At 40.4% G+C, this 25,690-nt stretch overlaps 1 protein-coding gene and 1 long non-coding RNA gene across 2 annotated transcripts; one reads left to right on the top strand and one right to left on the bottom strand.

Moving 5' to 3' along the window:
- Nucleotides 1–18: 18 nt before the first annotated feature.
- Nucleotides 19–22,777, top strand: frmpd2 (FERM and PDZ domain containing 2). The gene is made up of 28 exons (XM_080872816.1): nucleotides 19–117; nucleotides 4,926–5,050; nucleotides 5,665–5,828; nucleotides 6,100–6,165; nucleotides 6,264–6,443; nucleotides 6,558–6,633; nucleotides 8,813–8,900; nucleotides 9,187–9,343; nucleotides 10,301–10,372; nucleotides 10,707–10,881; nucleotides 10,970–11,105; nucleotides 11,193–11,331; nucleotides 11,601–11,753; nucleotides 11,878–12,063; nucleotides 12,555–12,714; nucleotides 12,840–13,032; nucleotides 13,800–13,888; nucleotides 14,097–14,177; nucleotides 14,884–14,991; nucleotides 15,272–15,388; nucleotides 17,684–17,892; nucleotides 18,043–18,141; nucleotides 18,767–18,860; nucleotides 20,251–20,336; nucleotides 21,012–21,207; nucleotides 21,664–21,878; nucleotides 22,424–22,490; nucleotides 22,571–22,777. The coding sequence occupies exons 2-28, from the start codon at nucleotides 4,930–4,932 to the stop codon at nucleotides 22,606–22,608; spliced, it is 3,465 nt and encodes a 1,154-aa protein (XP_080728942.1). The 5' UTR covers nucleotides 19–117; nucleotides 4,926–4,929; the 3' UTR covers nucleotides 22,609–22,777.
- On the bottom strand, nucleotides 8,193–25,074 carry LOC308390625. The gene is made up of 4 exons (XR_013970466.1): nucleotides 24,976–25,074; nucleotides 9,541–9,602; nucleotides 9,148–9,322; nucleotides 8,193–8,487 (listed from the first exon to the last, which is right to left on the bottom strand). It is a non-coding gene; the product is annotated as an uncharacterized lncRNA (long non-coding RNA).
- Between the last annotated feature and the right edge of the window lie 616 nt (nucleotides 25,075–25,690).

The following is a 25,690-nucleotide window of genomic DNA, read 5'->3' as shown; positions in this document are numbered from 1 at the left end:
GCGGCTACGTCTGCAAAGCGGAAGCGACGGTTTTGCAACGTTTTGGAATGATGTCGCGTTCAATGGGAATGGGTGGATGTTAACTACTTGCTAAAGGGTTATTTAAAAACCTGAAAGGTACAACTACTCATCTTCTACTGAAAACGTTATACAAAAGTGACGAGTAACATTTAAAATAGCGCTAACAAAGTATTATCAGTTTTATAGCTGTTTTCTACACCTAGCTATCAAGCAAATGTAAGACAGGTTCACATAAAAAATAACTATTCCAGTTAAACTTATACATGTTAAAGCGCCAAATGAAAATAATTTTGTCCTGAATGACAATTTAAAGGTATTTATAGACTACTTTTATGAGGTGTAGCCTTTGCTTTACTTTTCTAGATAAAAACCTTTCATTAAAAGTACAAAAGTTGGTCCATAGCATCATACTTTGTAACATTTTGACTTATCAAGGCCTCAAAATCAACATATATCCCATACATATAATTAAATTATGTATAAGTAAAATACATATGACATTTTATTCAGCACCCTACACAGATTTGGTGTTGGAGAGGCAGTCTCCCATTGAGTAAGAGAATGGTACACAGACGGGCTCACACCACAAAGATTCACACAACAGCTCACTATCTCCATCTTTCTTTGCCATTTTCACTGACCTGCTCACTGCAGCAGCGCTAATCAGTGATGCCCAATTGTCAGATCAACACCTCGAAATAAGAAATCACACAGTGGACTTCAATATTTCATCGCTATTTCATAGCTTATGAACTGCAATATTTATCATTCCAGCCCCACATTTTCTAATATATAATTATACACAGCTTTACACATCAATTACCTTCTTTTATTTAGCTGTTTATCCATTTTTTATTATAGTAAGTTTATTAAATCAATTTCCATTCCTTGTCCTGTCAGTACCTTGTCTCCACACTTCATCCTGTTGTCTATATAGAAAAAAAAAGCTTACTCTGGCAGAGAATGGGGGAAATGCAGACGTCTCTACGAAGTGCTCTTTCATATGTTAGGGTAATAAAAGAAGTAATTAAGCAGACAAAAAAATATATAAAACTGCCTCCCCAAAATGGCACAGTTTTCTCAAGGAATATTTAACTTTTGAGCCTGTCTAATTACAGGACTTTATAGTACTGAGGTATCCGAGGTTGTAACCTACATGATTTACAACCGAGTTGTTATTTTGCAAGTTTTTAAACGCAAAGCTGACTACTAATGATGTAGATTGTCAGCATACTTTAAACAAAAGAACCTGGGCCCAATGAAACATAATGCTTGCCTGTCCACAGATGCATAAATCCAAGTTTCAGAAAATCACTTTTAGAGAAGTCACATGAAGCTGTCAGTAGCTGCATGAACACACTGTGTTTATTCCTGCTTTAACCTAATGTGTCACTAGTAGTTGAAGCATCAGATTAACACAGTGCTGCCTACAATGGATTGGTGCTTTGCTGCCCCATCTGTTGTTAGCTTGCCCTGCAAATCCAATTATGTTCTTAGTTTCCCCGGTCTAAAAATAGTAGAAAATAAGGGAAAACGCAGAGGGCCACGTCATTAGATGCGAGCACAGGGGAAATTTGTGCTATGGGTTCTTTTTCTTGTGATGAGGAGATGACTGGGGTGTCACGAGCTGCCAGACGGGAGCGCCGGGATGAGGGAGAGGTGGGTGGAACGGCAGCAAGGGATGAATAAGAGGAGGAAGGATTAGGTTCAGAGAAAGGAACTTAAGAAGAATCTCTCCAGATACTGGATGAAATAAGGTAGGCTCCATAATGCGTGGAATGCAGATTTTATCGTTTATAGCCTGAGCAGCGCTCATCCGACAAAGTGTAAAAGTGTGTGTTTGCGTACAGTCACACAGTTTGTCACCAAAAGTCAGCATGTTTTGTACTTTATCCTTTGTGTCAGCTGCTATAGCTACTCACTTTTTATTCTAGAACAGTGCTGGTAAGTTTGCAGAACAGGGAGCGGTTGAGGAAGGCAGAAAACACCCATTTCAATCCCACACACAGTGAGTGAGATACAGCTTATTAATAAGAAAAACAGGAGTATTTTACTGAGCCGCCTTCATTTTTATCTGTTTGTGTGTAAGTGACACAGAGCAACTGAAGTCATTCATCATGTGCTCTGTGTGAAGAGAAAGACTGTGACTTTTGTCATTTATGTCAGCAATGCAGTGACTTACTTTCTCTGCAGGAGTTTTTATTTGGAGCTGTGATTTTTAAATCAACTGATGTACTTTGCCTTATTTGTGTCAACGAATGTGTCTGCATGCCAATAAAACATCTTTAAAAAAGAGGGCTTTTCATTAAAGGCATTTTCAGTGTTGGGTAAAACTACTTTGAAAGTATAGGTTTGATTGATGCATCTGAAAGCAACTTGAGGTTAGTATCTTGCCCGAGAATATTTGGCATGCAAACCCACAACCCTCTGATTAGTGCTCTACCTCCTCAGCCACAGCCACCCCAATGGAGTAAGCTAGTTTGGTTAAGTAAATCTTTGAAGAAATAAACAGAAAAAACGACATTATTTAAAGAAATAAACACGTTAGTTCTACATATATCTGAAAAAGTGCACCATTCACTGCAGAAAGCAAGAATTTCAGTTATGTCATGTATACACTTGAGGACCGACAGCTTGATCCCCAATCACGCCTATACATGATCACTAAGCAACACCCACCCTTGACTTCCAAAAGGTCAAGTGTGAGGCAGTGGCTGCCTGAAAAATACTTTACCTGGGCATGGCTTTGCAGTGGTCAGCAGGGAGAGAACAGCATGCTAAAAAAAAAAGTGCTTAATTTGCAGTAAAGAAGCAATGTACAATAAAAGTCCTGCATCATTTATTTCCTTTTACAGCCCAAACTTATTGGAATCGTGTCTGCAAAGGGCCTTAAGAGCTGCCTAGATGATCGTTTGAAACTCAGCATTGCCTTATCTCGAGAATAGGGATGGAAAATGACAGTGGCGATGAACAATAAACCGTGTTCAGCTCTGAATTTTTTTGACATGACTTGCAGGAAAAATGAAAGGCATTTTCGTTGCATTCCATTAAGCTTCTTCAGTTCTCCAGTTGTTACTGGTATTGTGCATGGTGGATGACTGGGATACCGCCCTGGCTTTAATAGACATGTTGTAAGAAAGGGCCACTAAAATTGTTTCCACACAGACGCTTGACCCTAGGTCATCTTGAATTAAATCAAAGCACACGTAACCTGATTAACAGAGCTTGGGTTACTTGGCAATCGATCTTGTCTGCTTTCTGTCACTGTTTTAATGCTGTTCGTGTGTCAGGAAGGTCATGGAATAAACTGTATGCCAAACTTTAGTTCTGTCCAGCCAAAGAACCTGCCACCAGCACAACCTAAAAATAAACTGAATGAATAAATATAGTAAATTAAAGACACCAGCGTGAAAACAATATATAAAGCCTCGACAACTTTCCATGCCTCCGCTTTTATTCCTTTATTATACTGCAGTGGCAACAAAGCAGGAAACCTTATAAGTTATTAATGTTGTGTAAATGTCTTAGGTTGTTAATCTGGTTACATTACAGCTTGTTATATTCCCTGTACTATAATGAAATAGTAACTTAGTTTTCTCCTTCGTCTTGTTATTTGCTACAAAGTTTGTTGACAGGTTTGTTGTTGCTGATGATGATAAGTTTTTTGTAAAAAAAAAAAAAATTGTGTATAATCAGTTTTGTGCTTTCCCTTAAATTCTGTCATATACATATGGCGTACTGTTACAATAGCCAAAGTTTCAAATAATGACGTTACAGAATGTACAAGTAATCCCTGTAAGCCATAAACTCAGGCTTCAGACAGCACTAAAGGTTCAAGTTCAGACAGTTTTTTTCTGCTCTGGAGTCTGTGTGATGTCAGTGAGAGATGCTGAGAGCCCCACCCTCCTGACAGGCAGCCAATCAGAAGAAGATGGCCTTTTAGGATGGGCGGTCTTAAAGTGAGAGGAGATAAAAAGACTGAGGGGCTACAGTAATACCCAGCATAAGATGCATTTTTTTCCAACGGTGAGTCATGCAGGGCTGTTCTGATCGAGTCCAAGAACAAAAGCTTTGCCTTTTTTCTGGCTATTAACCGAAAGAAAGCCTTTCTAGCACTTCTTCTAGTAATGCCAATTTTTTCCTTTAAGAAATCCCACTTACTCAAAATGTATTTTATATGATTTTCTAACATTTAGGAACTTTAAAGCCAATGTTAAAGTAAATATAAGCAGGTAAAAATCAAGGATTATTGCATTTTAATGTGTTCAGTTGTGACCCATCCTGCATATCTTCCTGAACTGTATTAAGTATGTATTGTTTAAAATACATATATTAAATTTATAGGATTGGAAATTGATAATAGTGATGAGCAATAAGCCGTGTTTCATGTTCCTGCTCAGTACACCGGATGTTTTCACTTACTGGAAGCTTCTCAAGGTAATTTAGCACTTCAGAAATCCTTTAACCTACGCACATAAGTGCTTTAAATGTGCTGATCACCACGCTTAGCTCAGCAGGCTCTTAGTTAGCACTGATAAAGAAACTGATTCAAAAATACACTTACAACATCTAACGTTTTCTGTTTCCTTATCTTTCATTTAATCTTCAGATGTGCATATCAGTATGATTTGTTAAGAAAATACGCTAAGCACTTGTCACAAGAGCTTTCATTTAAATATAATTCTAATGACACAAAAAAGGAAAAATCAACTTTCAGAAAGCTTCTATGGCATTTGATTGAGTATTTCATCTAAAATGAGTCTATTTCACAAAATGTAGTGTAGATGAACATCTGAACTTTTACGTTGTAACATAAGGAAACAAAGAGCCTTATTCTCTTGCAATAAAATAAAAATTTGGTAATGGGGTGCTTTGGGTTTGTCTCTTTTGCTTGAGTATCCCAGAAGTATGGGTACGTTTGTGACCCTGGCAGAGGTTTTGGAGGCCCGGGGCTCACCGCTGGATGAGGATGAGGTCTGGTGTCTGCTTCTTGCCACCACTGATGCCTTACTCGAAATCTCCAAAAAAGGTAACTTTCCTTCATCACCTTCCCAAATTCACAACTGTTTAAGGACAGGGCTTGATTTAAAACATAGACTGTACAATAAAGATGGATATAGCCACTGTACTCATTAGTGTATGAGGTCCCATTTTGAAACCTTTCACGTTTGCCATGGTGTTTTCGATGTGAAACGGTCGATGTAGATGATTACAAAGTAACCAGGGGACAACTCATAGTCATAGACTAACTATTTGTCAGTTAGGAGGTAAGGCAGCTGTATGCATCCTACTTTTTCTTTCTTTTGATGCTAAGGGAGCTCATAATGTACAAAATGAAAATCATGTTGTAATTATTAGGACCTGAAACTAGCAACCAAGACTGTAAATGCTTCCATACATGAAAGTTTATTGATGTTTTAAACTGAGGGCCCTTTCCCCATGAGCCCAAAGAAGTCACCTTCTCGTTGACCCCCTTTTCAGATCTGAAAGTTACATTTAGTATCTCTGATATTCTTTCTCTAGTCCAAAAGTAATGTTCAATAACAAACACACTGTGGCTGAAAGCATGATCTTATTCAAAGAAATCTCTTTTTATCAAATCTCTCGAGCTGGTGACAAGCTTGTGGTGTGCTCTCCGTTTAGGTTCAGGCAACATGAGCAGCGTGCTGAGCCCAGGCTCAGTGCTGCTCTCAGCCAACGGGAGTCTGGCCTTCAAAAGCTGTGCTCGAAATGAAGACGTGGCCTCCTTCACAGCCCCTGAAGTCCAGCAGGGTCACACCGCCTCCTCGAGGACTGCAGTCGAAAAGGTGTGTTGTTGTTGCTTTGAGGTCTTTTATATTGCAGTGCGTGCTTGTTCCAAAAAACAGATGTTCCACAAGCACAGCTGTGGCCAATTTGCTAAATATGCAGCTGACTAAATTTGGAAAATCTTGCACTGACCAAAAGAAAAACCATAATTGGAAATCATGCATGATACCTCGTAGGATTAAAAAAAATAATCTCTAAATTGTAGATAACAATGAAATCTCAGGTTAACTTATTTAGTAGTCACGTATTTGGTGTGTATCTACTCTTCAGATGGTTGTATACTCACTGGGGATGACTCTTTATTGGTGTGTTGACTATCACCTACCTCACAACCAGGTACTCCTCCTCTTATATCTTCCCGTAATCTCATTCTTCTTTATTCTTAGCACTTGCGTGCCATTCATTTTGCTTTTCTTCTGTATTTTTCTCCACAGCCAGTCCAAATAAGTGCTGAGCTGGAAGGTTTGCTACTGAGCATGTGCGAGGACATGATGTTGAGAAGGACGGACCTGCTAACGGTGCTGGAAACCTGTGAGCTACACCACAAGGCTTCAATGCTTCCTCCTGCAGAGCGTCTTATTAGGCAGCTGGTGGAGGATGTTTACAGAAACTCGGTGAGTAGTGGTTAAGTGTTTAGGTTGAAGCTCCGCCGGTTAGCTGAGATCATGTCTGGTTTTGATTTTTGTGATAACTCTGTTTCCTTGAGTTTGACAATGATTTCTTTACAGGCTGATCACGTCTCTATGGCTGATAATGGATCCCAGCTAACAGACCGCAGTCAAGTGGTCCGGGACAGATTACACAGTGAGAAAGTGCTTCTAATTGTCAAATGTAATGTTTCTGAAAAGTCTTATTAGCTTAAATCATTAGAAAAACAATAGCACTTTCATGTCTGTATATTAAATGTAAAGCTGCTGCAATCAGCAGGTATAGTTCATTAGTGCTCATTAGTGAAAGTGTAGATCTAGTTGAGGTCCACCTAATAGGGGGAAAGCAGGTCTTTCATCAGTTATCACTTTGTCTGAAGAGGAAAAAAAGAGTTTAATGTTGATTGTCAAAGGTCTGGTCAAAGTACACTACCTAACAATGCTTTACAATAGCATGAGATTGATGTCAGTCCTAACTATAGTGCTGATTGGTGCTGAACCAATACTCCTCTAGTGGCACTGATAGGACAGGTACTCTTCAGATGAGTCATGCTTTATGGTCTGTCCCACTTTTCTCTAACATTTTCCGTGGTACACGAAGGCTGTGTCCCAATTCAGGGTCTGCACGCTTGAAGTACGCATTTTAAGTGCGATTACGTCACCGCCACGCGACGACGGCTGTCCCAATTCGAAGTGTACTTCAAATGCATACTCCAAATGCGCCGTTGATTTCCCCAAATATCAAGCATGGTCCGGTTCACGCTTCGTGGTCCCATATATCCCACAATTCATAGCGTGGCGGTGGGTGTGGATAATTTTGCCGCAAAATATTGCAGGAGGGAGCGGCCGAAGAGTGAACTGTTAAAAGTAAGTACTGAATAGGATGTCACTTATTTATGTGCAAATGTTTAATAACATTAAAACATTGCTGTTGGCCACATGTCGGCAAAGTTATGTAACATTAGTGACTTTCAGTGTTAACTTGGTTTTAAAGCCTCTACAAATATATATATCATAATAATCGGACAATACATATAATATTGTCCATATTATATTTACATTACCACAGTGAGATGATTTTAGTCTCATGACCAACATTAGCTAATTGTTATTTACTAACTAATCTTGAAATGACTGTTCAGTACAGGAATGAAGCCCAACAATCATGTTTTACAGTCACGTGGTCTCAGCCTCAGATACTCAACTAATCAAAGTGATGTCATGACAAAAATGAATGACCAACAAAACATTTTTTCTCCTTCATTTCTGTCACACAAAGCTGTATGAAACATTTCTTGCGGTTAGTATCATGGTTGCTAGGCAACCTGAACAGCGCGAAGGGTAGACCGTCCCATTTCACAAGCCTCTCACTTCCGCACTTCTTGTACTTATAGTACTCGTGCAGACCCTGAATTGGGACACAGCCTAAGAGTTTTGTCATTTCTCACTGATTTGTGTCATTCTACGTTCTTTCAGCTTGCTAGCTGTCAAGTGCCAGCGTCCCAATTTTGACTCCTGACTGTGTGCACTGCTCTGCTTGCTGAGTTAACTTATGCTAAATATTAAATTAAACAAAAGAGAGAAAGTTATGTTGTTCCTTCGGGGCCCCCTGAAGGAAATCCCCTTTCCTACTGTCCTAGAGACACATAATTGTGTTAAGTAACTCCCAAGCAACAGTATAAATTTACTTGAGTCATTTGTGTTATTTCAGCAGAATACTGTGGCTGGTTAACTCAATGGCTTTTCAGTAAATCAGTTTAGCATTTTAGAGTAAGTAAGGTTTATTTATATAGTGCTTTTTAAGAGCAGAATTCACAAAGTGCTTTACAGTACAGAAGTAAGTATACACCAAATTAAAATAGTATAAAGAGATAAAAATAAATAAGAGCAAGCCTGCACAGGTGGGTCACAAGTTTCTTGAGTAAAACACAGTCTAACCTTTACATAACCTCCATCCATGCATCCATTCTCTTCTGCTGGTCCTTGTGAGGATCGCGGGTGCAGTTTTTCACTGAAACAACACAAAGGACTCAACTGAAGAAAACCTAATTTGTTCAGTAAATCTAACTACATTATTCTTTAAAACCAACAAAAGTTGATATTTTTTTAAAGTATAGATAAAGTATAGATTTTGATATAAAATGTGTTCATTAATGAGCCACAGAAGTCTCATCATCCGTGGACAGAGCTTGTCCCTGCTTCCAGGCTAAGCTAATATGCTAAGCTAACTACATGTTAGACATCAGTGGTATCAGTCTTTATCCTGCAAGAAAGCTAAGAAGCATATTTTAAAAATAATATTCAGCTTTTATGTGACATACATGTTTATTTTTCAGGGAGCTCTTTTAGTAACTCGACATGGTCGCTGAAGAAGAAGATGTCCGGAACATTCTCGGGGGTATCTTATTCAGCTAATGCCACAGGGTATGAAATGTGTTTTACACATCTTATAACAGCATTCTGCCACATTTTAAATCCTATTTTGTTTGCGTCACGGGTGGGCATGTTCAGTGAAATGTATTTGCTTAAATAAGGTGTGGTAAAATAACTAAAAAAGACATAGAAACCATACAGAGTTGTCAAATCCCAAAGGAGTGTTTAACAAAGCTAGTTCCATCAAAATGTTACTCCTGTGTGCACAAGCTATCATCTCATGAGTGACGGATCTCACCTGCCATCAGACTGAGAATGGAAATCTAATTTTCCCCAGGATTCCCTTGGGAGGCCGGCAAATAGAGAGGTACGGCAGCTGGCAGCAGCTGAACCGCAGCCCCGGTAGTCCTTATATGGATGGTAATCGAAATGCCAACTCAAGATCCCTCACACAGTTTGACTCCTCAATGAGTCTGAATGATAAGAAAGTAAAGGTGAGTGCATTTGTGACATTATATTATAGTATAGTATAATGTTTCCCAAAATAATTGTGATAATGTATGTAATTTGTGAATCATCTATATATTTAGTTATTACTACAACACATTGAGAAATATGGTCTTTTTAAATGGATTTCAGACTTAAACAGGTTTTGATTGTTAGATTGATCAGAATCAGAAACATAACTGACCTTAAAGAAGCACCCAAGATAAACAAGGTCCTTTCAAAGCTGACAGTGAAGGGTTCACCAGTCTGTGAAAGACAAAGTAGGCAAAATTCTCAACAATGAGAACATTTTTCAGTTTTAGCTATAATGTTTGTTTCTTTTGTTCACTGATTGCCAAGACTCAAGAAAACAGTCTTCAAAAGTAAAAAAATTAAAATAATATGGGATATTCTGTTAGCATAGGTTAGAGAAGGAACAAGGGTTACAGGGATAAGGATTTGGAGCAACATATGCCGCCATCCAGACTTTTTTCCCTTAACAAATTGAGTAGGACACCACTTCCTGTGTGTATCACAATCACACAGTAAAATTGTCAGTTTCACAACCCTCCAGTGGCGTATCTACAAGGTACCATAGTTCCCCCATGTCCCAGCTACTTTAATAAAGTTTAAATTTAATACATTTGTATTTATACTTGTATTTTGTATTTGTTGTGCCACTTTCTGCTTTTACGTTTTCATTACAAATGTCATGCTTTGTACCCTTTACCTTAAAGTGTACTTATTATTTTACAGCTGAATTACATTATTATAGATAAACCACAAAACCAAATACAAATAATAAGAATGATGAACACGTAGAACATTAAAGAGATATACAAGCAACAATGGATTAATACTTATGATCCAGTAATATGTATATGTTTCTGAAAAGTGCCATTCTATGTAATGAGTATTCTTACTTAAGGACACTATATTTTCCTCTCCATTTTCCTGTGTTGCAGGACATGGGTCCTGAGTTTATTAGAGTGCTGGATGAGCCGCTGGTTGTCTTGGAACTTCCTGGATCCATTGTGGTGAGTACAGTCCTGATATTTTAGGAGATTTTCTTTCAAGGACACACAATACTAGAATACTGCTAAATGTGTTTACTCAAGTACAGTTTTGATGTGCTTTCCTCAGTTGCATTGGTCTCTGGTTGAATGGAATATTAATCAGTTTAGTTTCAAAATATCCATTATAGAATTCTGAAGAGTAATATTTTGCAAAGTGAATATTTTGTCTATTCATCTAAAAAATTATATCTTTCATAATCTATTTTGTTCATCTACAACCAAAATTGACCCGTCAATCCTCTTAGATTAATTAGACAGATAAAAATCTGATATTCTCAAACTTCTATTTTTGCAGTCAAAGAAAGGGAAATCTCCTACCACTCAAAGAGAGCTGAGTGTTGTAATGCCGAATGGCCAGAGCATCCTTGTCAGGTGCGAGGTGAAATCCAGAGGAGGAGACGTCTTTGACATGATTGTGGCTCACTTCAACCTTGTGGAGCATTTCTACTTCGGCCTTGCTTACATTGATGGTAAACGTTTTTGTGTGGTGCTGGTATGCTGTAACTGATACGTTATCAAGTCACTAAAGTTTCTTTCTTTTCTCTCTTCTCTGGTCAGATAATGAGTTTTTCTTTGTGGACAACGACACCAAGATTTCTAAAGTTGCTCCAGATAGCTGGAAAAAAGTGCCTACTGCCACCTTTGTCCTTTTCTTCAGGGTCAAATTCTTCATCAACGACATTTCTCGTCTTTTGTATGTTGTTTTTCTCCCTGTTCGATTATTGCCAACAGCCCTAGTTTGAGGGAGAAACCTTTGAGTGTGTGTGATCTTCTCCATCAGGCACAAACAGACCCGACACCAGTATTACCTCCAGCTTAGGAGAGATCTTTTGGAGGACAGGCTGTCCTGTCATGAGGAGACTGCTCTGTACCTAGGAGGTCTGGCCATGCAGACGGAGTATGGAGACTCCATGCCTGAGGTTCTGTACCTGAAGCTAAACTATAGTTAGAATGTAGTTATATGCCGTCACTATAGTTAGTTAGTAACTCATATATAGATTGGATCAAGCTGGAATCCAGGTAGAGTGCTTCTATAGATCCTGCTTATCCATCATACCCTTAGTTTGGGGTGAATATTTTGATTATTATTGTTTAGCTTATGATCCTGATGATGTCATTATCCTTTAATTCTGTTCAGAAATTATTTGAATAGCATTAACATAAGTCTGTTATCTGGTGTTCTTTGCAGGTATATGGTAGGGGCTACTACCGCCCTGATGAGTATGTCTCCAAGAGCGTGTTGGAGAAATGTGCCTTGCCTTACATTCAGGGGGAGCTGTTGCGACTTCACACCAACAATGCTCAAATGCTCACCGACGAATCAGAACTTGAATTTCTCAAGGTATCAAACCTGTCTTTATTGTGACAATATTTAAATAATGATGCAGTGTGTTTTACTGTATCTTCATAGCTGTGACCACTGTTAGTCTCACAGAAATGGTGGTTACCGCTTTGTGTTTTCTTAGGTGTGTCAACAATTGCCTGAGTACGGCGTTTCGTTCCACCGTGTGACACGAGAGAAAAAGCCTTCAGATGGAGAGATTATTCTTGGGGTTTGTGCCAAAGGTGTTATTGTCTATGAGGTGAAAGATGGCAGCAGATCCACTGCTCAGACTTTCTATTGGAGGGACACAGCAACCATCTCGTCTTATGTGAGTGAAGTAATGGTTTCGCCATTGGTTGGTAGTGACCATAAACTCTGTGTAAAGGATGGAGCTGTTGTTTGCTAAGCTATTCTTAAGTCTCAATAAGTTCTGGCTATCACCGTATTAGGTCTTTGAAACCATACTCTTTCATGGTAGCTGCTTGTCCATCACAAAGTTGGCCGGACCTTAAGCTCAACCTGTTGAGTTATCCTTCTGGATAGTAATGGAATTCAAAAAGTACTTTCATAATACTTCAAACTAGTTATTAAGACCGTAAACCTAGCGGGAAAATATTTACTGAGAGCATGAATCAAAGGAGCTTAGGGCCATTTGCCCATAGACTTCCACACAACCAGACATCTCTTTGCAGCCAGAGTAGTTGCCTTCTGCTGATTAGGAATGAGACTTGGAACCTTCCTCCATGTTTTATACAGTCTATGGGAGTGACACACGGTTTCCTTTCATGGTCTAGAAAATTTTCCTTCATTTTTCCGCAGAAGCATAAATTTGTAGTAGAGTGCCGGGGCAGCAAGAAGAAGCACACGTTCATCACGGAGAGGTCGAAGATAGCCAAATACCTTTGTAACCTTTGTTCAGCGCAACACAAGTTTAACAATGAGATGAACTCCCGTCAGCTAAGCCACAGCCTGGTGTCAGGTTAGTTATTTCAGTGTTACTCTGTCTCAGTGAAGAAATACACCAAGAAACTAACAAAAACACAACCATAAAGTCTACTCTGCTGTCCAAATACTAAAGATGACTTCTGCCTCTTTGTTCTCCAGAGGACAATATTGTGCAGTACGCAGCAGTGTGCCGTGCTCAGAGCAGCCAGCTTAAGTCTTTCTCATGTTCTGAGACCCCTCAGGATGACAGCGGTCTGACCACGCCTCAGAATGAGTCCATGACCAAGCTGTATGATGATGTCACAGCCAAGATCGAGGCCCGCATAAAACAGCAGCGCCTCAACGAGCAAAGGTACTTTGTTTTCCAGCGGTTTTTACAAGCATAACGCTGTTTCCCGCACTGAACATTCAATTTACAGATGAACCAAATCATTATGACCACTTAAGGAACACTGATCGTGTTGTAGCATCTAATATATACGGATATATTAGATGATAAGTGAACAGTTGGTTCTTGTAGGAAATGTGTTGGATGCAGCAGAAATGGGCAGGTGTTAAGAGCTGAGTAACTTTGACAAGAACCAACTGGTTGCTGCCAGCCACATGGGTTGGATCATCTCTGAAACAGCAAGGCTTGTGGTGAGTACTTACAGGCAGCGACACCTAAGGCAGGGACAAACGTCCAACTGGAGAGAGCATGCTGGGGGATGTGCTGGAAGAATGCTGATCCAAGTCACGCCTTACAGGACTTAAAGGATCTGCTGCTGTCGTGTTGATGCCTAATGCTACAGAACTGCTTCAGAAACCCATGCTTTGGTTTGTGAGAGCTGCGCTGGTAGTGCAACGTGACTACCAACTAGTGGTGGTCGTAATGTTTTGGGTCATCAGCTTTTTATCTCATAACTGTAGCAACGACAGAGGAGCAATTGGCTTTTATGGCCCATACTTTCGTGAGAATGTCAGTGATTCTCCTGCAGTTATGTAATCCTTATCTAGATTATTATTTTTATAAAAGTGTACTAGACAGGTGAATAGAAGAGGAAAGATATTAAAGCTTTCATGAAGTTACCACGGGTAATTTTTTTGTGCTTTGTGTTTCTTATTTAATGCTTGCTCTAGCAGTCAGCGCAGCAGCAGTGTTATGCTCTCACCATCGTGCTCTCAGAGGAGTGGATCTGAAGCCCCTTGTGGTTCGCCAGCAGCCCAAGGTACACTATATAACCAAATACACTTTCAGCCACTTTAACCGACATATGACAGGTGGTTTACACCAAGTACTCTTATGATAGAGCAGCATCTTAAAAATGTTTAATTCTGGTTGGTTGCCTTGTGATTCAATGCTCCATCATCAAGTCATTGAAACACAGCTGCTTTTCCCACATGTTAACTCCACTGTTAAACTATATTTTTTTGTAGAAACTCCAACTAAACTGGGGACACCATCTGAGAGAGAAGTTATATGTGTTTCCTTAAAGAAAGACCCAAAGCTTGGCCTAGGTAAGCTAAACTCACTTTGTATATATAAAATGCTGTTTTCAAAACCAGCTGGACATAACTAATACATGTTAGATACAATCACTGTGCCATTTCTGCTACATATTAGTACTATTCTGTATAAATATGTGTGATGGTGTCACGGTCCGGGGCAGCGGCTGTGTGGAGAGCGGAAGGAGGACTCAAAACGCAGCACTTATTCAGGTGTGAGGGTGATTTATTGATAATATCCAATATAAAGTGGGGATGGTAAAACAGAACTAAGGATGAACTAACTGGGAGAAACTACACAAAGAAATAGCAAACCTGAGCATGAAGGGAGAACAGCAGGGAGAGCACGCAGGGGATTACACCAGGTATGAACACAGACGACGTGACGAGGAGCAGAGGAAATCACACACTATAAGTACACGAAGAGACACTGGGAAATCACACACAGGTGGGGGAAACAGCTGGACCTGATTAACCTGACGAGACAGGGGAACACTAACACCAGGGACCAACAGAGGGAGCACAAACCCAGAACCCAGTGTCTAAAATCCCAAACACAAACCATCCCAAAACAGCCATGAATAATAATGAAAGTAATAACAATAAAGAACATAAACATAAAGTCACTGAGTCATGGTCGCAGGACCATGACAGATGGTTCCTCTGGAATATGTTCAACCCAACAAACTCTCTGTTCATCTGGTTTATGTTTTTACAGGTATAGTAATAGTTGGCGAGGACACAGTAGGGCGTTATGATTTGGGCATCTTTGTAGCCTCTATTGTGCCTGGTGGACCTGCTGATAAAGATGGACGCATCAGAGCTGGTATGGACTCATGTGGATATTTTACTTAAAGTTAAGTAACACCACATAAAACACTTAGAAAGAAGGAAAACGGATTCCAATATATTATGCTGACTGTTTCATCCAGCATCGTCTTTTATTCTAAGAAAAATGATGCAGAGAATATGTAGCATGTAAGAAGAAAGGAGGACAAAGATGGCACTTGAGGTGTCTATGGGGTGTTTGAGGTCACATGTAGTCTGTACATGTACTGTCACTGGACACTAGCACCATTTAATTTCACCATGACCTTTGCCTACAGGTGGCCGTCTGATCTCTCTGAACCACATCAGCCTGGAAGGTGTTACCTTCAGCGAGGCAGCAGAGGTCATGCAAAACAGCCCAGAGGAGGTGCAGCTTATTATCTCACAGCCGAAAGGTGCTTTGTGTGCATGTGTGTATGGATGTATGTGTGTGTGTGGTTACTGTATGTGTGTAATAATACTTGAGTACTTGTGACCTTTGACCACTTTTATGTGTAATATTGAGGATTCAGCTGGTTTTTATTTTTTTCTACCTTTTAGCCTGCTAGCAACATTTCAGCTTTTTGTTGATTCCACCTTCCAGCCTCCATTGTCACTATAAAAAGCTTGAAACCGCAGTCTCCATTTTGACTTAATGCTGAGAGTGTTAATATGTGTTAGCATTTCATTCTTTCTGCTTTGCCTTACATTTAAAGTCCTAAAAAAAAGAAACATAAAACAGGATTACGTAAATGGCTTGTATACTTTAAGATTTTAAGATTCAGATCAATGTAAATGAATAATTTTATTACATGTTCTTATTTAAAACCAGCAATATTTTTTCAAGCAGATTCTGTTTAACTTTGTTTAAAAAATAAGTATTTATAATGGGAAACTGCCCACTGTTGCTCTGTCCAAGAGTTTCAAGAAGATTTGATGACAGATTGCAAGACTAGCAAGTACCCAACAGACTTATTTTGTTACTAGTCAGGTTTCAGTTCATGTGCTAGCTTGTATAGACCTAGCTATCAAAAAGAGACTACAGAAGCACTCAATACAGGGGGCTCCGATTACCACTGGGATCACTGTTCACTCCCGACTTCTTCTCGAGCTCTTCTCTCAGCCTTCTTCCTGATTTTGCTATCGCTCAGTATAGCTACATTTACCACGACAGCCATCTTCCTCTGCTTGTCCACCACTAGCATGGCAGGTTGGTTAGCCATCACCGGTTTGTCTGTCTGTACCTGGAAGTCTCACAGGATCTTAGCTCGGTCATTCTTGACTACCCATTTTGACCTCGGGACTTCCAGGTCACACATGGCACACATGTTATGTGTACTATGCCAGTCACTTGGTATGGCGTTCCATGTATGCCCTACCTGCATCTTGCACCCTGCTGATATGTGCTGGATTGTCTTTAGGGCATGTGGGGCATTACACAGCCCACACCTGGGGTCTTGCCTGGTGTGGTAGATCTCAGCCTCTATGGATCTTGTGCCGAGATTTTGTTCCTGTGCTGTAGGGCTGTGCGATATGACCAAAATCTCATATCCTGATATAAGATATCTATTGTCCCGATAATGATATAAATCACAAAAATTTTACATTTTCTGTAAATTCTGTGAATCTCGGGCAGCTCGACTTGCGTGAGGTGTTTCCAGCTGGGCGTCAATTCTGCTTAGCATTTATTAAAGGGTTAGGGTCAGGGTCCGTTGATCGGCGGACAGAGGTGGTTTCTCGCAGCTTAAGTACAGTTTTTTGTTTTACGGCGGTTTCTCCCGAAGTCACAAAAGTATGACATCACAACATTCTGACTGGTCACTTGCAATGCTGATCCTGGAACAACATTTACTATGTTAATCTGGGAACAACACCAACACGACGATATCAGATCGTGCGCCATTATTAGTGCTGCCATTTAGTTCCTGATGAAGGCTCTCATGGTCCTGTTGATCTTGTATAGTTAGGCATTCCAGCATCCATGTGTGGGGTATTGACTCAAAGGCTTTCTTGTAGTCAATCCAGGCGGTGGTCTTACAGTCTTGAGCGACTGCTTGGTCTACCAGTAGCTGATGTTTTGCCCCTCTGGTATTCCTGCCAATTCCTTTCTGTGTCCCGCTCATTTATTGAACCATGTGCCTGTTCATCATAGCTGCTAAGATGCCTGACAGGAGCTTCTATGTGGTAATGAGGCCGATTATTGGCTGCTAGTTGGATGGGTCTGTTGTCTTCTGGAGGTCCTTGGAGATCAGGACTGTCCGGCCTCAACTTAGCCATTCCGGGTGTCTCTCATCTACAAGCAGCTGGTTCATTTGTGCTGCCAGATGCTCACGGAGTGCAGTCAGCCTTTTTCAGCCAGTAGGCATGAATTATATCAGGGCCTAGTGATGTAATTCTTCACACTGGGACCATTTCTTGGATATATGCCACTGTGATGGTCACTGGACCCTTTTCAGGAAGGTTGACATGGTCTGCTCTTTGGTCCAATAGCCACTGAGCATTGTTGTTATGGGTTGCGTCCTTCTCCCATATGCTCTCTAGCAACTAGCTAGCTTAGATAAATTTAAAAAACCCTACTTTTTTTAAACCCTTCTTTTTTCACTTATAGTAGGGTTTAAAAAGTTTTTGCACTACCACCATCTTTGCTGTTGCAAAATTATCCTGTACATTTTCATTTACGATTCTTTGAATACTGTTTCTCTTTCTTACAGTGTCGCTGCCATTATCCACAGTTCCCATCAGTCCCAGCAGTAATAATTGTCGTTCTCCTGGGTTGAGAAAATATATATCCCAGACAACACTAATGACAGATGGACGATCGAGAGATGATAGCCTCGATGAGATTGTGTCAGTCATGATGACGCCAAAGACCAGCAAGAAACTACACTTCCCCCCTGAAGTTCGAGTTCTCAGTACACAGGTAACATCCAAGCAGTTTAGGGATTTAAACTGTGATAATTCTGCACAATTAATTGCTAAATATCTCTTTAACAACCTTCTTTAAGCATACTTCAGGTGAGGTAAGGATGAAGCTTGAACTTTGTGTTGTTAATGTCTGTGTTATGTTCAGGATAGCTGTTCTCTGTCATCATCTATGAACTGCGTGAAGCCGGAAGAGATCAGCATGGAGCTCAGGAAGATATCAGGAAATCTGGGCATTAGCATATCTGTAAGTTTGTGACATGAATGAATATAGAATGAACAGATTGGGCAGGGTATTGCCCATTTTTAAGATGTGGACTACAAAGTGAGATTTTGAAAATAGCTTTTTTGGTATTAGCGTTCAATAGCCTGTACGCATCTAACTAACGTGTTAAGAAGAATAATTCGATTAAAAACATTAGGCTTGACAGTCATGGAGGACAATTAGTACAGCAGCTCATCTCCAGCAGTAGACTGCAGCCAATCTTATTAACATCTATGGTCTGACAGGATTAGAGAGAGTTACCTTTCTTGACCTGATCTGCACTGGAAAAGTAAGCAATACGACACTGTAAAGTACTTTGTAGTTAAAGCTCCTTAAATGTTCTTCAATAAAAACACGCAGAATGGACGATTTAGGAAAATAACTAGGATACAACCAGTTGACAGTCAGCTGAGTTGAGTTCTCCATTGCAAAGAGACTGACCCAGATTGACTGGAATATGCTGAGAATCTATCACAGAGGTTGCTCTCCTATTTTATTCAAAATAAACTTTTTAAGCAACTTTATTATCAGTATATCACAGTATAATTATCAATATATCTATGTTGTCATCAAGTTAAACTAAGGTCTTCTGTTAATGATGGTTTAGGGTGGCATCAACACTAACCTTCCTAATGGAGGAATCTACATCAAGAGCCTTGTTCCAGGAGGGGCTGCTGAGAGAGATGGACGTTTGCATATAGGTATTACACTCTTTTGTTCTTTGGCTCTCGGAAGAGGTGGACACATCTTTCTCCCTCTCCCTCTCTTATCTTCCCTGCTGCTGCTTCTATGTGTTTGTCTAGTCTCGTCTAACTCTAACCCTCAAAGAGTTTCCCAGTCTTGTTCTCTAAAACCTAAAGAATTATGGATTTGATCAACTGCTCCTGTAATGGAATTGACACCCTGCTAGGCTTGGGAGAGCCCGATTGTCCTGCGGAGACGTTTGCTGCCGGATACTCGATGGTCGGTTGCGTCGTGTGTCTGGCGACACTCTCGACGGAGGACAATGAACGACATCTACCAATTTGGAACCACGATAACAGAGTTCGAGCTGATTGGAGCTGGCTTATCGAAGAACAAGAAGCGGCTACAGCTGTTCAAAATCCTATGAGGCTGGCAGACATGATAGACGATAGCAGGGCTTTGAGTACTCAGACTGTGTTTTGAACGCAATATGGATAAGATCTTGGAGAAGAACAACGGGAATTGAGATAATTGGTGACCAGTGATGGACATTAGACCAACTGTAAAAATTGGATGCAGTTGTTCGCACTAAACCCAAACATTCATCAGCTTCACTCATGCGGCCCCCCTGGCGCCAGCTGAAGTCCTGCCAAGGTTGAAGCCGACTGGAACAACAAATTCTTCCCATGATAACAGGATTGTTGTCAGAACTCTTTGTCCCTCCTTCAAGGCCACCTGGGTCCACTGGAGACTGTTGACTTTCGCTTAACCGGGCGTGGTGACACTTTCTCTCAGCTGAACACGGGATACACACATGCACACACACGAAACATGTACACTGATACTGACACGCCCTCACTATCACCCTCCCTCCCCCGAATCCAACGCCTCCTGCTTACCTCCCATCCGATGTGGACAACGGATCAGCTGGAGGCGCAATCGAAGATTGCAGCGGTCCCAGATCAGCTGTACACACTGGAATACTCTCCTATGTTGCTTGTCTGTGTTTTATTGTGTTATGGTGTGTTGATATCTGTGCATTCCTGGATTATCCTTTTGTGTTACACATTTCGATGTTTTTTCCCCCTTGCTACCTAGCCTGACCTGTCTCCCCAATGTGATGTTTGTGTATTGTATGTACGGTCGGCAAGGTCTGTCATCTCGGTTGTGAGCAACTGCAACTGACAAATAAAGGCTATCTCATCTCTCATCTCTTACACTCTGTGTTAAATCAAGCAATGCTAAAACCTAATGGTTTAATCAAATAAATTTAAAAAAACCAACAACCCAAAAGCAAATAACACGGAGGCACAAAGGAGTCAAAACTACAATATCACACATTTGTAATTGTAAAAGGAAGAAGTGTTATAGTAAGAGTTAACTGTTTCTTAACTCTTTCATTTTCAGGTGACAGACTGTTGGAGATCGACGGCACTAACTTCCAGGGCTTCACCTACCAGCAGGCTGTGGAGTGCTTGAGTAAAACTGGGGAGGTAAATTCATGAAATGCGACTACAAGGGACCAAGGATTACCAGTGTCTGCATTTGATGGTGACTTATGATTTAGCCATACTAATGATGTGGATTTGTGGATGTCAATGTGAGAAACAACTACTGCATGATGAACTATCCAAAATTATAGAATCAGATTTGTGTGCTCAGACTCAGAAAAACTCCTGAAAATCATTTGCCTTCATATTAGATACAGTTTGTATCTTTATTGGATCTCAAGCGATCTAAAGTAAGGTCTAAAATAATCTCTCACTAAAGTGCCGGTGCTGCACTCTGTCTATTGCTGCTGTCCATGGTGCCAACTATAATACCCTGACAGTATAAAGATGGATTTAGTTCACTTCCATGATTCTGGATTTGAGTTCTACGTCCTGTGGTCATTGTGTCTCCAAAGACACTTAAAGATGAGATATGAGCGAGCACAGCGTCCAGACTGAGCCACATTAGTAGAAATCCAACATGAATTCCATTTCAGTCCAGCTGCAAATGGATTTATCCTGTCAGTTTTCGGTCTCATCTTTTTGCTTCATATCAAACTGAATTCTGTTCCACCGTGGCCATCCATTTACATTTTTCCTTTTGTTACTCTCATATCTCCTTCTCCCCCCCTTTTTTTTAACCAAATCCCAATCTTGTCCTGTCTTCTTCTATCATAGGTAGTGTCCTTGGTTGTGGAGAGGGAGTTGGTCAACCTACCCAGGGTCTCTCTTATTGCTGACACCAGCAGCACTGTATCCAATCCGAGCCTGAGTTCATCTACCAGCCAGCTAAGACTCAACAGCTCCTCATCTGTGAGCACTACTTTAAACACGATATCTGATCGGCCCAACGAGTACAGCTTTGTTACTGATGGTACGACACCTCAGCTCAGGTTTAGAAATTAATACATTAATACAAAATTAATACAAAATGCTTAATGGCAAGCACATCAATGAGATGTTTCATGTAGTTAGTCAGGAGGGATTTTGGACCACTATCTTTACAAAAACTGTTACACAAAAAGGTGTAGTGGGGAAAACAGGAGACATCACTCTGACTTGACTGAAGAGCAAACAATACAGATTCAGACTGGCCTATCACATAATCCTTCCAGAGAGGAAAAAAAGGAAAAAGGAATAGGTGAATAAGTGAACTTTTAGGAGTTTGTGTAACATATTCGTAAGCATTTAAGCAACATGAATTAACAGAGACGTTATTGAATGAAGGCATTTACTACACACTCTTCTATCTTCCTTCTTCTTCTCCTTTGCCCTTCCAATGCTTCACCTTATCATTATCCCATTACTGGCCCTATCCTCGACCTCAAAGACAACACCAAGGAAGTGACTCTGATCAAGAATGAGAGTGGGCTGGGCTTCAGCTTCTTGATGTGTGAGCTGGACCCGCCCACCCGAGATTTTGGGAGCCTCGTCTGGATAAAGCAGCTTTTCCCGGGTCAGCCTGCTCAGCAGAGCGGCAGAATCCAGGAGGGAGATGTCCTGCTGGCCATCAATGGCCAGTCGCTCAAGGAGCTGTCCTATCCAGTATGTGGAGATGCTAAATTAAAGTAGGCAGTGCAAATGCAAATTCATCCTTGGGGCTGTAGATTTTGTGGTAGATGTTCATTGAGATTTACTTGAGAATCTTTTTGAGTAACTGGGTCATGATTACTGGAAAGAGACATCACTGCTGAGTTTTTCAAATGTACTTTTTTGGTGCTTTGAGCAGCACAAGGCAAGTACAATTTAGTTCTGTTATATTCAAGAGCGGGCTGACATTTTTACAGCTGATATCTACAAAAGTGGACAGCTCACACCAAAACAATCTGTAGGATAAACAGCACTGCAGGCAAGAGGGAAGATTTGTTAATTTGGTGTGAACCGTCCATTTAAGCTTAATCATCTGTGTTTGCTAATTTTGTTAGTGGGCTTTGATTTTCTTCCATTCAAATCAGATATAGCCTTACGATACGATGGATTTTATATGTATGAATGCTACTGAACTTGGTTTATATGCAGTATATACGATGATTAAAATCTCAAAAATATCTGCATGCATTTTTGTTTGTTATCAACTATTTATCCTGCAGAAGGTGCTAAAGCTTTTCAAAACTTCTCCACCTGAAGTCCAGCTGACCCTCTGTCGTCCTCCACCAGGTAAATACGCACTCTGACACACACACACATACACGTTTCTACATGCACCGACTTCACCCACTTGTCTGCCTGTTTACCAGGGATTCTTCCTACAATTGATCAGTTCGCTGGCTCATGAGTGACCTCATCGTCTTGCTTCGCCAGCATCATCTGAAGCAACCGTGTGCTTTAGAACAAAGCAGGGAGTGGCGACGGAGACTGTAGGGAGAACGGCCGATAAAGCTGTTTTGATCAGTTGACAGGAACATTAAGCTGATCTCATAAATGGACTCCAACACTGTAGAAAGGTCAGGAATGTTCCACAGGGTCAGCTGATGTGACTTGACAGCAACACTGTGATAAAAAGCCTGTGGGAGTTTTGTCATATGTGATTACACGGTCACTTTTTATCACTGTCAGAAAGACACTGGAAAGTCTATTTAATGGTGTTTGATAGTCCACAGGGATAAACACTGCTCTTACATAACTAACATTGTAATTTGGCATAATGTTGCTAACACTAACATCTTACATAACGTGCCATGACATGAAGGAATGTAACTTTTATTAGATTAAGAGGCTGTGCTTCTAACTAATAATGAAAGTTTATCTTTGTTTTTCAAAGAAATAAAGACGGGATAGAAGAGCAGAGAGGCTGGAGACACAGTATGGCTATGTCTGCACAGAATATCTGATGTATAGGTGAGTGTCTGGATAATGAGAAATAATAATGTTATTGATGTAGATTGTGTTTTGGAATGGATAAGGCAGACTAACACTGACCTTTAAAAAGCCCCACACTCAACCCTATTAAAAGTTTTAGACTATGCTTAAAAGCTTGGTTGGTGCCAGAAAACCAACCAATTTAAATAAGAAGATCGACCAAAACCCTCCAAAACTGTACCAGAAGCTTGCTAGGGGCTATCACGCGTCATCATAATTCTCCTGCCAATACCCCACTGTGAGATCTATCAACTCCCACTGATCTTAAAGTGTTTGTTCATATCTTATCCACAAGGTGGAAGCATTGTGCTACATGTAACAACACTGTCTGTGCCTTGCACCAGAGATCACTAGTACTGAGTCTTGTGTTATGACTTAGTTCATAATGGTTATGGTTTGTTTTATTTTTCTCCACAGCAAACATTTTGGTGACATCAAAACAAGAAGATGACTGGAGCAAACCTCTTGAAGTAACATGTAACAAGTATCATTCAGAGGGACGTAACCGTCATCAGGCATTTCTGTGATCCACTAACTGCTTCTTTTTTTAATTTGAGTGAAATTTTGAGAAATGCAAACCTTCATTTTCTCACAAAAACAAAAGCCATTAAACTAAGTATGACCTGAATACGGATGATCTGCTCCCAAACACCCATTTAGTATATGAACAAACTGGGCAGCACACACAAACACACACACTTCCCTGAGTGAGGAACCAGCAAAGGCCCCTCATAAATAAGGGTTCCTGTATTTTCAGTGAAACCCAGTAGTGCATCTGGATCCCATCAGAGCTTGTGTTCTCTTTGCAAATGATCCCAAATGTTTCTAATTATGCCAGTGGAATCGGCACGAGGATGTTTGAGCATGCATGCGTATGTTTCTGCGTGCGTGTAATCACCCTAGCAGACGTGTACGCCCATACACTGGCCTCTGTTTATTCATGAACTGAGTAACGGAGATGGACAGCGTGGTTTGACCTCTGCAGCCTCTGCTAAGGTCACTGCTCGTGGTGATGACGGATCAGTGAAAGATGGGCTGGAGATGGATTTGTGCGGCCTTTCAGATGTTTTCTAACCCTTGTCTTGTGGTGTACTAATAATAAAAAAAATCCTCCACATACGTTTTCCATACATTTGGATTTTGTGCATGACTCTACACAGAAGGGAACATTTCTTTAAGTCGCACTTTGTTGGATTTGAAAAACAAAAGGTAACAACCATTAATGAGTGACTTTCCCAGTTTTCACAGTAAAAGCATTACCAGAGTTGCTGTTTCTGGAAGCAGGTGTTCCAAGTTAATAAAGTAACCCCCCTTTGTTAGATTTTCTTTAGGAATAGTTTCTTAGAATGCCCATAATAAAAAGCGACAGCTGAATGACCAAGTGACAACCTCCAAAGGTGGAAAACAAAAACAAAGCCAACATCTTAAACCAATTTTGGTCATATAGGTAATATCCACATTCATGTGACATCGTATCTATCCTGCTCTCCTTGTGTGTGTACGCTACACAATTCAGCAGTAGCCTAACTCCACTCGAAATAACGCGCGAAGTCAGGATGTAGTGTCCAACTCCTTTTAATTAGTGAGTATTTCCTCATGGAGTAAAACTGAAATACAAATAACATAGCTAAAATTAACCTAGCATCATTAGCACAACAAAATTAGATTCCAATACACATCCATTAGCGTTAGCACACAGCTACTAAAGTATTCATCTACAGCAAATATTTCCACAAAATATACATAAAATACAATCCTACAATTCAATACAAATGAAACTTACAGACGGTGGTGTCGATGGCACAAACAAAAGGCAGATGTCACTGGATCAAATTTCCCCACATGTGATCCGCTAGGAACTAAACAAACATGGCTGACATCCTGTCACTTTCTGAAACTGGTTTTCAAAATAAAACGAATTTCAAAATAAAATTAGCTCATTGCAAAGAGCGCCTATATTGCAATAAATTAAGAGCGGAACACTCCCCGTCTGGTATCTGTTAAGATGCCATATATCAATATTCAAACCACAACATAACCTTTTCAGTCCTGGGGCCTGTTCTTCGTACCGCGCTAAGTGAGTTAGCTGGATGAGATTGTTGACGATTTCGCGTGATCCTGGATCGTTCGGTTCCCCGAAGCCCATCCGGGACTTGCTGTCATAGCAACAGAGCCGTAAGCGTAAACCTGCTGGGGAGCAGGTTTACTTTATGTAAACAGGATTAGATCGTGGCCACGCAGGTATGTCCGCGTCATTCATACGAAAGCAACAGCGATATTCCACCACTGTTTCACCATAAATAAATAACATCAATGTAACTAAAGATAATGCAGCACTTGATCCTTTTATTGATTTCACACAGATACATACAGGTCATTCCCTAAAAAAGGGAAATGTACTATTAACATTCTATTACATGTATGTGATTATTACAGATGTAATTCATATTTCAGAGTAGTAATTGTAAATTACTTCGTGTAATCAAGATGAGAGACCA

Source organism: Rhamphochromis sp. 'chilingali', assembly GCF_963969265.1.
Source record: "Rhamphochromis sp. 'chilingali' genome assembly, chromosome: 22".
Taxonomy (NCBI): domain Eukaryota; kingdom Metazoa; phylum Chordata; class Actinopteri; order Cichliformes; family Cichlidae; genus Rhamphochromis; species Rhamphochromis sp. 'chilingali'.
Note: the sequence above shows the minus strand (reverse complement) of the source record. Positions and strands in the feature narration are given on the sequence as shown.

Bases quoted from the DNA above. Each gene is read 5' to 3' on its own strand.
- frmpd2 (XM_080872816.1), top strand. From the start codon at position 4,930: ATGGGTACGTTTGTGACCCTGGCAGAGGTTTTGGAGGCCCGGGGCTCA. The intron at 13,889-14,096 runs GTACACTATATA...ATTTTTTTGTAG, and splicing joins TGGTTCGCCAGCAGCCCAAG to AAACTCCAACTAAACTGGGG. The intron at 21,879-22,423 runs GTATGTGGAGAT...TTTATCCTGCAG, and splicing joins TCAAGGAGCTGTCCTATCCA to AAGGTGCTAAAGCTTTTCAA.